The 16610-nt window shown below is 40.7% G+C and overlaps 1 protein-coding gene across 5 annotated transcripts in view; it reads right to left on the bottom strand.

Annotated features, from left to right (window-relative positions):
• The window catches only part of AREL1 (apoptosis resistant E3 ubiquitin protein ligase 1), a 43803-nt gene that overhangs the window by 20011 nt on the left and 7182 nt on the right, over window positions 1–16610 (bottom strand). For 2 of the 5 annotated variants that reach the window (XM_060137692.1, XM_060137855.1), the window contains exons 2-4: window positions 5260–5575; window positions 1314–1374; window positions 260–486 (exon numbers count right to left, since the gene is read on the bottom strand). In XM_060137692.1, coding sequence (XP_059993675.1) covers window positions 260–486; window positions 1314–1329 — 243 coding nt within the window. In that variant the 5' untranslated portion in view covers window positions 1330–1374; window positions 5260–5575. Of the gene's footprint in view, window positions 1–259; window positions 487–1313; window positions 1375–5259; window positions 5581–16610 lie in introns of all 5 variants that reach the window. The other 3 variants (XM_060137609.1, XM_060137779.1, XM_060137941.1) reach the window with 2 other exon arrangements.

The following is a 16610-nucleotide window of genomic DNA, read 5'->3' as shown; positions in this document are numbered from 1 at the left end:
CCGTAATATTTTTCTCACTTTGAAAATGTAACATTAAGCTTTATACTTCTTCCAAGCTAAGCACCTATTAAACCAAAATGATAGAGAAATGTATGACTCTTCAGATGTCAACAATTCCCAAGTTCCTGGGGGGTGGGGGTGGGGAGGTGTTGGAGAACATGAACGTTTCAGGCCAGCACCACCAACAGACTGAACTGGATTCTGGAAGGCAACTGACTCAGAAACCCCAGTGGGTATGGAGACAGAAACATTCCCTTACATGCACTCGGAAGGCCATGCTGTGGCCCACCTCATAGGGGTCCTTCCAATCCCAGGAGACTTTGCATGACCGGGGATCCAGGTAATTTCCCCGCACGTAGTCATATATAGTCCGGTCCCCTCGGCGTTCTCGGTCCTCATTCTGGAGGAAGCTGACTACACGTGCGGCAAGCTCGAAGAGGAACTTAATTGTGAAGAAGAATGCAACCACAGACACTGTGATGCCACCTATGTAAAAGAGAGAACACACACACCACCCGCCAGTTACACATTACAGCTTCTCACTGTGGAGCAAGCAAGAATTCCAAAGACACCCTCTACTGGGTCACTACCTCTGTGGGTGAAGAGAGGAACTTCCATACCGGGGTCCTCGCACCAAATCCCACCCATTGCCTGTTTTTGTAAATAAAATTCTACTGAAACACAGCTCCACCCACTTATTTACTGTTGTCTAGGGCTGCCTTTGCCCTAAAGCCGCAGAGTTCAGTAGTTGTGACAGAGACTGTATGGCCTGGGAAGCTGAAAATATTTACTCTTTGGCCCTTTACAGAAAAAGATTACCAACCCTTGTTCTACACCATGGTCCACATACGATGCCTACCCCCAACCTCCCATCATGTACTGGGTCCTAACATAGTAAAAAGAATGTGCACTCTACTCTCTCCATTTGGAAGCCTTCCCCTTCCTTGGTCACTTGGCAAAAGCCCTCCCCAATCCCTGCCACAGTTAGGGGTTCCTTCTTCTGGGCTCCCTCAAACTCCCGTGCATGCATTCATCTATTATAACTTTTCTCCCCCTTCATGTTATGAACTCCATGGAGGCAGATTTTTGCCTTATTCGACTTTGACTCAACAGGAAACAGCATCTGGCACTGGCCATAATTACTCAATAAATATTTCCCAAATGAATGAATAACACTGCCAACTCTGTGAAGGTACATTCTGGCATGCCTGGAAATATTTCTATTTTCAAGGAGAAAGGGGGAGGTAAGGAGGCAAAAAATGATATAAGCAACCCTAACAAAGAAATAATAGAGAGCTCTTTCTATAACGTACCAATGACGTAAAACATCAGGTCCCTTCAATGCCAACAGAGAGCCGAGGATCACAGCTGCAGCTGCAGAAGAAAACTTGTTTAGTTTTTCCTCTAACTCTTCCTTACAGATGTCTCAGAGAGAGACAAAGCAGAGCATGTGGCTTGAGCCTACCATCTCCAGCCTTACTATCCCTGCTCTCTCTCTAGCTTGACAGGTGCCCTACAACATTTCAGAGAAAGAGAGACCATCATTCCCCCTCCTAAAGACTTCCAATCTACCGACCACCCTAGGAATACCACAAACAGCCACTTCTAGTTACAAAATGTAATAGCATGGCTTTCATCTTCTTGGATCCAGGGCCCCAGGACAGTTTACCTCCCCCATGCAAAGTGGTACTAATTAACACAGGCAAGGAAGATAATGGAGTCACTTTCCCCTTATGTTTGCCTTCTGGAAGTAATTCATCTAAGTAGAAATAGTTATATAAAATGTTTAAAAGGATTATTACCATCATGTTGGTATTATGTAATTAAAATGAACTCTGGGTCATCCCAATAATAAGCAATGGGCATGTAAGAGAAACCATTTTCTTTTGCTGTTACCAATCAGACAAACTAACAGGCCCTGTGGAAGATGAGCTCAGCAGAGAGGCCAAGGAGAGGAAGGAAGCAAAGGAGGAGACTGTACTTCTCATCCTAAGTGATGCCTGCCAGAGTCAGAACAATTCAAATAGGGGCCAGAGTCTGAGGGGAAACTTACACTGTTTTTAGACTTATCTCCAGAATAAGACTTCAATCTTATTACTCACTTGAACCACTCACGGTACTGCCAAGGAAAAATGCAATGCCCACTGACATTCCTATCTTATCACTGAGTTTTGACCTTAGCATAGACTGTACATGCTCTCCAATCCACAATGCACTAAATTCATTCTTTCTTTTCAAGTCAATATATATTAAGGTTATCAATGTTATCTCAACCCAGCACCTTTTATCAGCACTAATATATAACTTAGAGACAAGACAGCTGAAAATTTCTATGCTCAGATTTGGGAGGGACCAAAACAACTTTTTTTTTTTTTTTTCCCCAACCAAGTGTGCTTTTATGTCTGATTATGCTGGGAAAATTTAAGAGAAAGAGTGACCAAAAATGGCCATTAGATCCTTTGATAACAATATATCCAATGGAATCCATAGGGAGTAGGTAATTTGAGGAATGACCATGTCAAGTTTCATAGAAATCCCTATTTAGACTGGTGTCCAAAGTCCTACCAGAAAAGAAAGCCACACAGGGAACATTAGCACTGTCAATACACATGAATTAAGTTGCTCTCCAGAGGACAATATACTAACTCAATATTTGAGATCACAACTAGTGAGCCTCCTTCCCAAACAAGAATCTCATCTCCTGGGACCTTATGCTGAAAAGCTGCTATCATCTCTCAAAAAGCAACTCTCTGTGCCTTATAGGATATACTAGGTGACTTGGTGGAACCGAAACCAGCAGTTTAATTGTCTTAAATACTCCCTCAGTTGGACGTCATTCAATCTGATCCTGGCCATGAACATTTAGCCCTCAGTAAAGTTACAGCACTCAGTAGAAAATGAAGTATATGTAGGTGATGTTACAGACTTGTGGTCTTAAGTCTCTTACTCCTTAGAGGGATAGAGCAATGCTAAATTTATGGCACACATCATGAGGGCTGGGAAAATTCCTATGTACTGTCTCTGACAACCACAACAACCTTTTCTGTGAGAGGCAGCTGACAAGCAGTAAGTCAGAGCCTGGAGACCAGTTCCAGGGCTGCAACTGTGTGACCTGTCTAAGCTTCAGAATTCTCATTGCCGTAAAAAGAGATGAAGTTTAATAATTTCTATGACACCATCTCCTTTAGTGTGACAGGACTTCACTATAACTCTCCACAGCCATCAAGACTGTCAAATCAAACAGTAGAGCAAAGAGAATAATATAGAGGATGAGGGCATGACTAGACTACAGCTAGACCACCTGGGTTCAAATCCGTTCTCTGCCACTCACAGGGTAACCACGGACAACAACTCTCTATAATCTGCCAGTTTCCCTATCCATCAAATGGGGCTAATATCTGTGTGTACCTCACTGGGGTGTTGTGAGGATGAAAAGAGTTAACACATGTAAACAGCCTAGAATGGTGCCTGGCACACAGTGAGTTCTCAGTTTTAATTATTATTATAATTATTATCAATAGTAGTAGCAGCATCACTACTCCTTTGTGTCAGAGCCAGTAAGAAACTGAGAAAACCTCTCTATTGGTCCACACTTCATTCAATGAGAAATGCATCAGAACTACAAAAGGCAAGGTTTCTCTTACCATACTTAAAATCTCTGCCTATGTGGGAGTTGTTTAAACTTTTCTAATTTTATGTCTGAAAATTTTTATAATGAAGATTTTAAAAATTAATACTAAAATAACTCATCCAACAAATACTGAGTACCTACTTAATACGCCAGATACTGGGGGAACGGTGTGGAACAGCCATAGTCTTTCTTGGTCCTCGTGGCTGATAATAATGAACTTGACCTTGTTAAGTCCTTGTCCATTTTTTCCCCATTCACTTGTCACTCCACCAAATCATCACCACTGATCTAGATCACCTAGACCTTTTCCAAAAGGTCAATTCTACATTTCTACTCCAATTCCCTTTATTATTTAAAACTCAGCATACCAATTATTACTTTTTTCCAAACTCTCCTCTCTTCTCTGTGAAGCCTCCTTGTGATCAGGGAGTTAGCTCTGTCAATTCACTCATTGATGTGATCTTTATAAACTGTCCCACTTCTCTACAATACCTCTCAAAAAAACTCCCCAACAATACTTACCCATCTCTCAATTTTACCCATGGTCACATTCTAAACTTGCCTTCCTTCTGCATTTTCCTCCTTTCTGGATGCTATCACAAAGCTTCCATGCCTTTGTCTTTGAGTACAGGGTTTCCTTTTAGGGTGACCCCTCAAATCACTTTTATTCCAGATTCACCTCTTCTGTAGGCATTTTCTGTCCTCTTACTGTACCTGTCGTGCCCTCTCTGCCCTGTCTCTGCTCCCACCCCACCATAACTTACAACCCCCTTATTGAGCCACTTACCACAGGCCAAACAATGTACTAGGTGTTTTACATGTTAGCCCAAGTAATTGTCACCAATACAACTTGGTAAATAAGCATTATTATTCTTATTTTAGAGACTTGAAAAAAGAAAAACCCTAGGCTTAGAAAAGTTGACTTGCTGAACATCTTCCAGCAGGTTAAGTGACTCAAGCCTGTCTAACTCTGAAGCCCAGTGTTCTTAACCTCATATAACTGAATCATGAAAAAGAGTGGAGTCATAGGGATAGTGAAGTATTTGGGAAGAGAAAAGATTTAAGAAACTGGTAAAAGAAAGTGTGAAAAGCATTACCCAATCTTACCGAGGATAAAATTAGAAAGACAAATGCTTACGGCCCCTTTTTAAATCTTTTGAAATAAAAATAAAACATTACAAAGGAAAATGGAATGCAGTACCAATTATCTAATGCAAAAATATCACTTGCTTACTAAAAGATCCTGGGCAAGTTGCTCAATACTACAGAACTTTGGCTCACAATTACCTACAAAAAAGGAAAGGGGAAATGTCTCAAGGGAATGTTAGAAAGTTGATTGATATACATATTCTAAAACTCTTTGCCTTTTTTTTTAGTAAAAGATTTATAATTACAATATCAAATAAATTTTAGCCCTAACATTGAAGATTGGTTGTGAAAAAGTCTATTCCCAGAAATGGAGAACTGATTTCTTCATACTCAAATTTGCTCTGCTGGGAGCAAAGTCAATTCCAACTGCAGCTGTGCACGTCAATGCTATCCCCTGCTGAGAGGGCTTAGAAACTGGTCACTGAGTCCATGTTCTACATCCCAATAATAAGTAAGTCTTAACTAGTCTGTCACCTTACCTTTAAACGAGGGCCCATGTTCTGAGAACCAAGGGGAGCACACCTATCCACCAAAGCAGGTAACTTTTGGCCACTTTCACCTTGTCTTCCAACTTCCACGTGAAAGAAAACAGCTGCAAGGTCAAGAGAAAGTGTCTGTCCATCAGACCTTCAGCGAGGGTGTGTCACAGAAGCAGAGGGTCAATGTTTCTGGAATGAACTGCATGAATTCCACGGTGGAGAAATATAATCCCAAAATATAACATCCCTGGACTTCTCTCTAGTGCAGGGTGCAATTGGCTGCCAAAGGGTGCATCTGTTCTGCTGTCTCGGGATCCTACGCTACAAAGAAAAAAAGAGTCAGTGGAATAGATTTTTATCTCTCAAAGAGAACCCCCAGAAAACAACAAAGAGGAGGTATAGAATAGACAATGGAAACCCTGTGGCACTAAAAATAACCAAGGGCAGGTAATCTCTGACCAAGTTTTCCCAATTAAAAGTCCGCAAGAAAAGTCAAGGGGCGATCTCACGGGCTTAGCTGTGTCACTCCCCAGAAGAGAGCTCCAGCACTTCAGTGGATTCCAACCCTTCAGTAGATGCAGAGTAGAGCACAGATTTAGAGTGAGCCTCGTCACAACCACACACCCAGTTTCACTTTAATGGGGCTGGGAACAAGGTGAAGAGAAATGAAAGGAGAGCACAGGCAGGGCTTGGCTGCAGAGGGCCTTGTATGCCCTGATAAGGAATCAGGTAATACTCAGCTGGAAAGAGGAAACCACCAAAGAGCTTTAAAACCCAATCAATCAGCCTATGCAGTCTGCTCCCTTTGTACCCATGTATGCATTTCCAAGACACGGTTAAACAATACTGACTTTATCTTTAAAACAGTAAAATTTGCTACTGTGAGTAAGGAGAAAATTTTTGTGAACATTCAAGATAAAGTTACTGAGTAACAAAGTTCAGTAAAGTCAGTCTGTAACTCAAAGATATTCATGAACTAAATGTAGCAGAAAGGGGTTTCTGGCAAGAATAGCCGCCATAGAACACACGAGAAGAAACTACTGATCAGTAAATGAAAAGAGACAGTCCCTTTCCACGTGGCAGGAACTATTCTCAGTGCTTCATGTGTATTAACTCACAACCCTAAGACACAGATACAATTATCCCTATTCTACAGATGAGGAAACTGAGGCATTTTCTCAAGGTACTTTCTCAAGATTACGCACAGTACATAGTAGAGTCAAACCCAGACAACCTGGACTCAGACTCCATGCTTCTGATGACCACTCTACTGCTTCTCTATCATGGGAGACCAAAAAAGAAAACACAAAATGCTAACAAGACCAGAAGAACAGAATGGGTGAAAGCCACCAGATCAAACAAGTTGTCAAACTTTTATAATTAAAAATAAATAAGTATGTGTAATTATTTTAAAATATGGTGATAGACTTGCCAAGTACATCAGCCAAAACCTGGGTCAACTAGCAATTGGAACCAGTTTAAAGGAGCCACAAACAAGAGAAGAACTGCATAAACTATAAGAGATCCATTAGAATGCTATATAAGCATTAAAAAAATTACACTTTAAAGGAATATCACAGTGAATCACTCACAAATAAAATGTTAAATGAAAAAGCAAGCACAAACTTATTTACATATCATGAGCCCAATTTTTAAAATATTATATTACATACAGAAGACTGGAAGGAGCAACATAAAAATGTGGTCATCTCTAGGTGTTTTGAATTATAGACGTTTTTATTTTCTACCTGTACCTTTTAGTATTTTCCAAATTCTTTTTTCTGGCTGTGCCACACGGCATACAGGATGGATCAAACCTGTGCCCCCTGCAGTGGAAGCACAGTCTTTTTTTTTTTAATTAATCTATTTATTTATTTATTTTTGGCTGTGTTGGGTCTTTGTTGCTGTGCACATGGGCTTTCTCTAGTTGCAGAGAGCGGGGCCTACACTTCGTTGCGGAGCACAGGCTCCTCATTGCGGTGGCTTCGTGGAGCACAAGCTCTAGGCGCGCAGGCTCAGTAGCTGTGGTGGATGGGCTTAGTTGCTCCACAGCACGTGGGATCTTCCTGGACCAGGGCTCGAACCTGTGTCTCCTGCATTGCCAGGCGGATTCTTAACCACTGTGCCACCAGGGAAGCCCGAAGCACAGAGTCTTAACCACTGGACTGCCAGGGAAGTCCCCCAAATTCTTAATGATGCGGAAACACATAAAAAGTTTCTAAATACTCTTTTTTTCTCCCTAAAAAGGCAAGTTACCCTTTTTTTCAAATAAGGAAACAATATTTTTGTTTGTTTATTTATTTACTTAGGCTGCGCTGGGTCTTCGTTGCTGCGCGCAGGCTTTCTCTAGTTGAGGCGAGCAGGGGCTACTCTTCATTGCGGTGCGCAGGCTTCTCATTGCGGTGGCTTCTCTTGCTGCGGAGCACAGGCCCAGGCGCGAGGGCTTCAGTAGTTGTGTCACATGGGCTCAGTAGTTGTGGCTCTCGGCTCTAGAGTGCAGGCTCAGTAGTTGTGGCGCACGGGCTTAGTTGCTCTGTGGCATGTGGGATCTTCCAGACCAGGGATTGAACCCGTGTCCCTGCGGATTCTTAACCACTGCGCCACCAGGGAAGTCCTCAGAGTCCATACTTTTACAAGCTCCCCAGGTGATTCCTATGCATGTTAAAGTTCAGGAAACATGGTCTAGACTCTAGAGCAGTCAGCTGAGAAGGGACCCAATATTCTGCATCTCTAACAGGTTCATAGGTAATGTTGATGCTGCTGGTCTGCAGACCATGCTTTCAGGAGCAAGGGTCTATTGCAGGAGGAGTTGGCAAACTACAGCCTGCAGGCCAAATCCAGACAGCTACTGGTTTTTGTTTAAAAAAAAAAAGTTTTGTAAAAGAAGAATAAACACAGCCAAGTTTATTCGTTTACATTTTGCCTTTGACTGCCTTTGAACTACAACACAGAGTTGAGTAGTTGCAGCAGAGATGTATGGCCTACAAAGCTTTCCTATCTGACCATCTACAAAAAAACGTTTACCAATCTCTGGTATAGATGACTTAGTCTTAAAAGTACATAAATGTGTTGTATAAATGAACTCATTTTTATATATCAAAAAAGCATAAAAATCACTTTCTTCCAGTTCTACTACCCCTTCTTAGGAAAAGGGCTATAAAACTGGCAACATTATGCAAATGTTTCTCCTGGCTAATTTCAACTGTTATTTAAAAGTTTTATGCCTTCCATACTCCAAATAGGAATTTCATACAATCATTTCCCAAGTACGTGTTTCATATAATCATGCTTGGATTTCATCAAGGCTATAATTTCCTGAAACCAACCAGTACCTCAGGGACCAAATACTGTATCTGGGTTTCTAAAATTACTACAATACATACTGAGTTTCTACTTTTACAGTGCTATTCTAAAAAACTGTGACCTACTGTATAGCACAGGGAACTCTACTCAGTACTCTGTAATGACCTCTATGGGAAAAGAATCTAAAAAAGAGTGGATATATGTATAACTGATTCACTTTGCTGTACAGTAGAAACTAACAACATTGTAAATCAACTATACTCCAATAAAAAATTAATTAAAAAAAGAAAACTATGTGAAAGTCCACTTCAGAATTCTGGTGCATAAAGAGATAGTGGCAGCACATAGGAGTTCCAAATATCAACCACTGAGTCCCACAAAACAAGACAGGACAAAAGAAAGACGTTCGCTTTGTTAAGATGTAGTCTCCAGCGTTCTCTACACAGAGAAGCACCAGCCGCAAGTCCACGGAAGTCAAACTAAAAAAAACAAATCATTCAATCAAAAAAAGGCCCACAAGTTAGAGTGGTCCAACTAAGGAGGTTCCAAGAAACAAAGTGTACCAACAGACACTTTAGATTATTAGTTTATATTTTCCTTTGCTTAATTTCACCCTTGGTTTATTCTCCCCACCCCAAAATCCCACCATAAAAGATTGCCTTCCCCCATCAAGTTTATACTCTTGAGATATTTATACAGTTGTGTATTCCTGCTACCTTGGTTCAGCCAAGTTATGCAATTTTCATTTCTATCCGTTCCTCATCCGTCAGCCCCTCCAGTCTCTTAATCATTCCTGTGGGTCTTCTGTGAACTCTCTCCAGCTGGTCCCCAGCGATCTGGTAATGAGGTGCCTCCAACTGACTGCAGCCTTCCAGGAACAGCCTCGTTAGTCAGAACAAGATGAGCTCACCCTCCTTGGTTCCGTGACATAATACTCCTGACTAGACTATCCCCCAAAACAGAAAGCTAGAATGCTGCTGTATTAGACTATAACCCCATTCCATGCTCCCCAGATGTGGGCATTGGGGCATGCCAGAATGTGCTAGAAGACAGAGGATAAATGGACACATTCCCACTGCGTCTAGTTATTAGAGGATGAGGTAGTGGGGAGAAAAAATATTCTCATGTTAAAACAAACTCATAGATAATAAAATAGAATGCAAAATATGCAAGAATTCCTAAAGATAAAACATGGGTAGGTTCAAAACGTTCATATATATTTTGTAGTTGAGGCAGAAAGGCTCCTTGGGGCTCTGTTCCCAGCCCCCAAAGGGTTACATGCCCGCTATCCTCTACCATTAGAGGTACCTGAGCCGAAAATTTGGAAAAGCACTGCAACCCCCCTCAATTGTTGATATACTACCCCGTTACCACCCATTTCATATACTCACATTTTATTTTTTCTGCTATGTTCCTCTATCCCTAGATATCTATATTTTCTCTTAGCTTAAAATTATTTGCTGGGCTTCCCTGGTGGCGCAGTGGTTGAGAGTCTGCCTGCCGGTGCAGGGGGCACGGGTTTGAGCCCTGGTCTGGGAAGATCCCACATGCCGCGGAGCAACCGGGCCCGTGAGCCACAACTACTGAGCCTGCGCGTCTGGAGCCTGTGCTCCGCAACAAGAGAGGCCGCGATAGTGAAAGGCCCGCGCACCGCGATGAAGAGTGGCCCCCGCTCGCTGCAACTGGAGAAAGCCCTCGCACAGAAACGAAGACCCAACACAGCCAATCAATCAGTCAATAGAAATGCTGTAGAATTATTAAAAAAAAAAAAAAACCCTCAGGGGTTAGTTCTGTGAAACACTGCATACAATTATAAAAAAAAAATTATTTGCTAAAACTTCGTGTTTTAGCAAATTCACTATAATTCACCACCAACATCTTTAGGTTCTTCTGTATCATTCATTCTTCATTCATTTCATACTTGTTGAGCATCTGTGGCATGCCAGACTGTGTGCTAAAAGCTAAGGTCACAAGAATAAATAAGACGGGGTCTTTTCTTAACCTCCACGAACCCTGTCCAATGTGGGAGCTGGACAATACAACGTAGCAACTACCACAAAAGAGGAAAAAAAAATATGTGGAGGGCAAAGGAAGGAGAGAAGTAACTTTGCCTGAATGGGGAAGTGTTCACATGAGTGGCAAAGGGGCTATTACTTAAGAATGAGTAAGCATGTGCCAGGCAGAAAGAAAAAAAAAGTACCACTACCCTAGGTAGAAGCAGCAGCATAAGTAAAAGTACTGAGTCAAGAGACAGTGATAAAAAGTTAAGCATTACAAAAGCAAAGTGTTTAGAAAACCACCTGGGCCATACAGGGTGACTGATTCTAAGTACAGTACAGTGCAGTGGTCAAGAGCATGAATCTCACAACGAAGCAATCCTGGACAAGCTACTTAACTTATCTTCAGTTGCCTCAGATATAAAATGGAGATGCACTGAGAAAAGAAAGGAATTCAGCTGCGCTTGGGAAGCAAGACTTGGAATATAAGGGAAGGGAGGACCAGCTGAGACTGGCAACTAGACCCAGGTGACTTGGGACCACACGAGAGCCCTGGGGGATACGGCTTTATGTGCAAACCAAGCTGTGGGGTTGCCAGGTTATGATGGTGATTTATGCCCAAGCAGCCCAACCCAAATAAATGAGGAAGATGGCACAGAGTGTACCTGAGGGAACTTGGTTCAGCCAAGTTATACAGTTTTCATTTATATTCATTCCTCATCAGGAAAGATGAGAGATCCAGAGAAATCTCATTTGGAAACAACCAAACAACAATCCAAAATAATAAGCTTTCTGCATTTCTTTTTCAAGTATAATGATAAAAAGAAGAATCCACCTGCACTGAGAACTTACTATATGCCAGCACTGTTTGAAGTGTTTCATATATTATCTCATTTAACTCTCACAGCAACCATATAAGGTAACCATATTATTATGCATATTTTAGAGATTAGGAAACAGGGGTACAGAGAGCTCAAATAACTTGTCTGTAGTCACTAAGCTGACAACTGAAGGAACCAGGCAGTGTGATTCCAGAGCCTACCCTCTTACCCAGGAATACTGATGCATCAAGAAGAACCTCCAAAAAGGGGCAGGAGGGAAAGACATTCTTGGGATAGGAAGAATGAGAGCTCAGAAATATTTAATTTGTAATTTTAAAGGAATATGACTTCATTTTATTAGACTCTAAGCAACAATGACAACAAAACCACAAGAGATGTTTTTTTTTTTTGCGGTACGCGGGCTTCTCACTGTTGTGGCCTCTCCCCTTGCGGGACACAGGCTTCGGACGCGCAGGCTCAGCAGCCATGGCTCACGGGCCCAGCCTCTCCGCAGCATGTGGGATCTTCCCGGACCGGGGCACGAACCCGTGTCCCCTGCATCGGCAGGCAGACTCTCAACCACTGCGGCACCAGGGAAGCCCCAAGAGATGTTTTTTAACTAAGGGAGTAAGAGGATCACACATTTAAAAAGAAGTAACTCTGGGGGCAATGTGAAAGAGACTCTGAAGAGAAAGACAGATCAATGGCTGAGAGACAAGAGGATACTGGTCCAAGGGAGCTACTAGGCACTGGCTGTGATGTAGAGAGGGAAGACTAGCATATGCTTTATTTCTGTTAGAAGCAACAGATTGGTGATCTGCAAGGCTGAAAAGATCAAGGAGAGCAAGAAGCCAAGGACAAATCAGGATTTTCTATGCCTGGGAGCCTAGATGAATAATGGTAGAGAATTAAGGAGGCAGAGATGTAAGGAAAGTAATGAGTGCAGAACTGAACATGTTAAGTTTAAAGTGTCTATAGGAAATCCAGTTGAGTATATCCACAAGATGAGTGGAAATCAGCATCTGAAGCTATAGATACCAGGATCCTGAGGGCAGTTAAAAGACATGGAGAATGGGAAAAGACTGCCAGAGAAAGGAGGCAGACCAAGAAAAAGACTAATCATAGAAGCCTGAGGGGATCAACGTTAAATATACCCTGCCCTTGCCCCCAAAAAAGAGCTAGCAAATCAAAATGAGAAGAAACTCAGAGGAGAAAAATTGTATTGGGTTGTCCAAAAGGTTCATTTGTTTTTTTCCGTAAGATGGCTCTAGTAGCACTTAGCTGTCTTCAACTTCATTTGAAACAATTTTGTTAGATTGTATGTCACAGCTGTAATATCAGTGTGCATTTAAAAAAAGACTTATCAAAATTGGTGATTTTTTGTGTAGCCATTTTAACATTGAAGACAGAAGAAAAAAAGCAACATTTTCGGCATATTACGCTTTATCATTTCAAGAAAGATAAAAATGCAACTGAAATGCACAAAAAGATTTGTGCAGTGTATGGAGAAGGTGCTGTGACTAATCAAATGTGTCAAAAGTAGTTTGCAAAGTTTCGTGCTGGAGATTTATTGCTGGACAATGCTCCACTGTTGGGTAGACCAATTTAAGTTGATAGCAATCAAATTGAAACAATAATTGAGAACAATCAACGTTATATCACGCGGGAGATAACCGACATACTCAAAATATCCAAATCAAGAATTGAAAATCATTTGCACCAGTTTGGTTATGTGAATCACTTTGATGTTTGGGTTCCACGTAAGTTAAGAGAAAAAAAGCTTCTTGATCATATTTCTGCATGCAATTCTCTACTGAAACGTAATGAAAATGTTCCGTTTTTAAAACGAATTGTGATAGGCGATGAAAAGTGGATACTGTACAACAAAGTGGAATGGAAGAGATGGTGGGGCAAGCGAAATGAACCACCACCAACCATACAAAAGGCCAGTTCATCCAAAGAAAGTGACATTGTGTACATGGTGGGACTAGAAGGGAGTCCTCTATTATAAGCTCCTTCCGGAAAACCAAATGATTAATTCCAACAAGTACTGCTCACAACTAGACCAACTGAAAGTAGCACTCGACAAAAAGCATACAGAATTAGTCAACAGAAAATGCATAATCTTCCATCAGGATAACGCAAGACCGCATGTCTCTTTGATGACCAGGCAAAAACTGTTAGAGCTTGGCTGGGAAGTTCTGATTCATCCGCTGTATTCACCAGACATTGCACCTTCCGATTTCCATTTATTTCGGTCTTTACAAAATTCTCTTAATGGAAAAAATTTCAATTCCCTGAAAGACTGTAAAAGGCACCTGGAACAGTTCTTTGCTCAAAAAAGATAAAAAGTTTTGGGAAGATGGAATTATGAAATGGCCTGAAAAATGGCAGAAGGTAGTGGAACAAAAGGGTGAAAATGTTGTTCAATAAAGTTCGTGGTGAAAATGAAAACTGTGTCTTTTATTTCTACTTAAAAAATTGAAGGTACTTTTTGGTCCACCCAATAAAAGTAATTTATTGGAGGCAAAAGGAAGTGACTATTTCTAGAAATTGATGGTCAACTGTATTAGACCGAGTAAAGATTTAGGCCAGAGGGGGAATTCAAAATCAGCCCTCAAGTTTTTTTTCCTTAGTTATTTAGAACTCTCATTCTCTGATCTAGCAACTTCTTCAAATAAAATTTGTATTTTATTTCCATCTGTTTTCATTAATAATATTAACCTCAACTTGACCCAACACTGATAACTAGTAAGCTCTTTGCAACTCAGTTCAGTGATATTATTATTTCAAAATTATTTTAATGCCTATAACAAATTCAGATCCAAACTAATTTAAATCCATTCTCTAATCCTATATAAATGACTGGTTAAAAAAAATCTCTTGTCAAATCTCTTGTCAAAATCAGTTTCACTGAAGTATAATTTATATCTAGTAAGTCACCAATTTAGAGCATACAATTAAGAGTTTTGACAACTGTATAAGGTTATGATATAAAATACAATCATGATACAGAACACTTCATCATCCCCAAAAGTTCCCTCATGATCCTTTGCAGTCAGCCCCCTCCTCCACCCTCCTGCACAACCACTGATGTACTTTCTTTTGCTATAATTTTGCCTTTTACAGAATGCCACAGAAATGACATCACATAGAAAATGTAGTCTTTTGTGTGTGACATAACACATAACATAACATGAGCTCCATACATGCCATTACTTGTATCAGTTGTACATTCCCCTTTACTGCTGGTAGTAGTCGTCCATTATGTGGACGTACAACAATTTGTTTATCCATTCACCAGTACAGGACATTCTATCCAGGCTGGGGCTATTATGGGTATACATTCAAGTACAAGTGTAATGTGGACACACGTTTTCATTTCTCTTGGGTAAACAGCTAAGAGTGGGATTGCCAGGTCGTGTGGTTAGTATATATTTAATCTACAAGAAACCGCCAAACTGTTTTCCAAAGCGGCTGTACCACCTTGCACTTCCACCAGCAATGTATGGGAGGTCCCGTTACTATACCCACTTATGCTTGGTATTATCAATCTTTTAAATTTTACCCATTCTAATAGGTGTGAAGTGGTATCTCACTGTGGTTTTAATTTCCCTAAGGACTAACAATATTGAATATCTTTTCATGGGCCTGTTGGCTATTTATAAAGCTTCTTTGGTATCCAAATCTTCTGCCATTTTAAAAAACTGAGCTGTCTTCTTACTACTGAGTTGTAAGAGTTCTTTATAAATTCTGAATACAAGTCCTTTATTAGATATACATTCGGCAAATATTTTCTGTGGCTTGCTTTTACATTTTCTTAACAGTGTTGTTTAAAGAGTAACAGTTTCTAATTTTCCTAACTTGATGAAATCCAACTTATTAATCTTTTTCTTCCTTTTATAGTTTGTGCTTTTTCATGTCTTATTTCTTTAAAAAAATCTTTGCCTAACTCAACGTCACAAAGATTTTCTTCTATAAGTTTTACCTAAAAGTTTTGCATAAGAAAATCTCTTGTCAAAGTTTTCTTTAAATTTTTATTTATTTATTTGTTTGTTTGTTTATTTATGGCTGCATTGGGTCTTTGTTGCTGCACGCAGGTTTTCTCTAGCTGGGGCAAGCGGGGGCTACTCTTTGTTGCGGAGCACAGGCTCTAGGCGCGCGGGCTTCAGTAGTTGCGGCACGCGGGCTCTAGAGCGCAGGCTCAGTAGTTGTGGCACACAGGCTTAGGTGCTCCGCGACATGTGGGATCTTCCCAGACCAGGGCTCGAGCCCGTGTTCCCTGGATTGGCAGGCGGATTCTTAACCACTGTGCCACCAGGGAAATCCACTGTCAAAGTTTTTAGCAAGATTTTTTAAGAAATACCTGCATTCCATTTATCTCATCATTAGTCACACAGTTTTATTATCCCTTTGTTTCTTTCAAAATCAACTTCCCACATTAAGAACCACTATTTAAGTTATAGTCTGTTTCAGAATTGGAAAGATTTTTATCTCTTAACCGATGTTCCACTTCTTCAATCTAATAAAGGGCATTTCTAAATGTAGGCAAGATCTTAGTCCCTCAGTTCTCCTCAAATGACATAAAATTTCTGGACCCCTGATGCTTGTTTTTAAAAGTAATTCTACATTTCTTAATTCAATGTGGATTCCATTACATCAGTCTCTTTCAAATAATCCAGAGTTCTTCAGACTCAAAATTAAATGAATAGTATATATAAAACTATTCTATGCCCCCTGGAATAGAGAATAGTTCAAAGAAAGTAGGAGAAAGGTATATAAAGCTAATGTTAGTAAAACAGGGAGAAATGAAACAAGAAATTATCATTGCTCATTTTGTAACTTCATGGGATGTCTGGAGAAAAACAAAGTAGAAGACTGGCTCATCTCTGTCCCTATCACAGTCTTTACTCTAAATCAAGAAAATAGCAGCATTATTTACAACTCCCTCCTACCCTGATGTTTTTTCTGTTTACCAAACTGACTCTACTGTGCCCAATCCACAGATTTAGAACAGGCCCCTGTGTTCCCACACCATGGCAGCTTTTATGCTTAGGTGACCCTGGGCCACCGAATCTTGGCTGTAATGGGAAAAATTTTAAACTAATTCTCTGAATCTGACAAGCCGTCTCCCTCAATAAGTCTAGGAAGTTTTTATTTCATTAACTGTGCATGAAGTGGCAGGCAAACAGCCAGATCTACAGCCCAGTGGGGTGAAACTGGAATTGTC

This window comes from Lagenorhynchus albirostris, chromosome 1 (genome assembly GCF_949774975.1).
Source record: "Lagenorhynchus albirostris chromosome 1, mLagAlb1.1, whole genome shotgun sequence".
Taxonomy (NCBI): Eukaryota; Metazoa; Chordata; class Mammalia; order Artiodactyla; family Delphinidae; genus Lagenorhynchus; species Lagenorhynchus albirostris.
The sequence above is the reverse complement of the archived record's forward strand: the minus strand, read 5'-3'. Positions and strand labels throughout refer to the sequence as shown.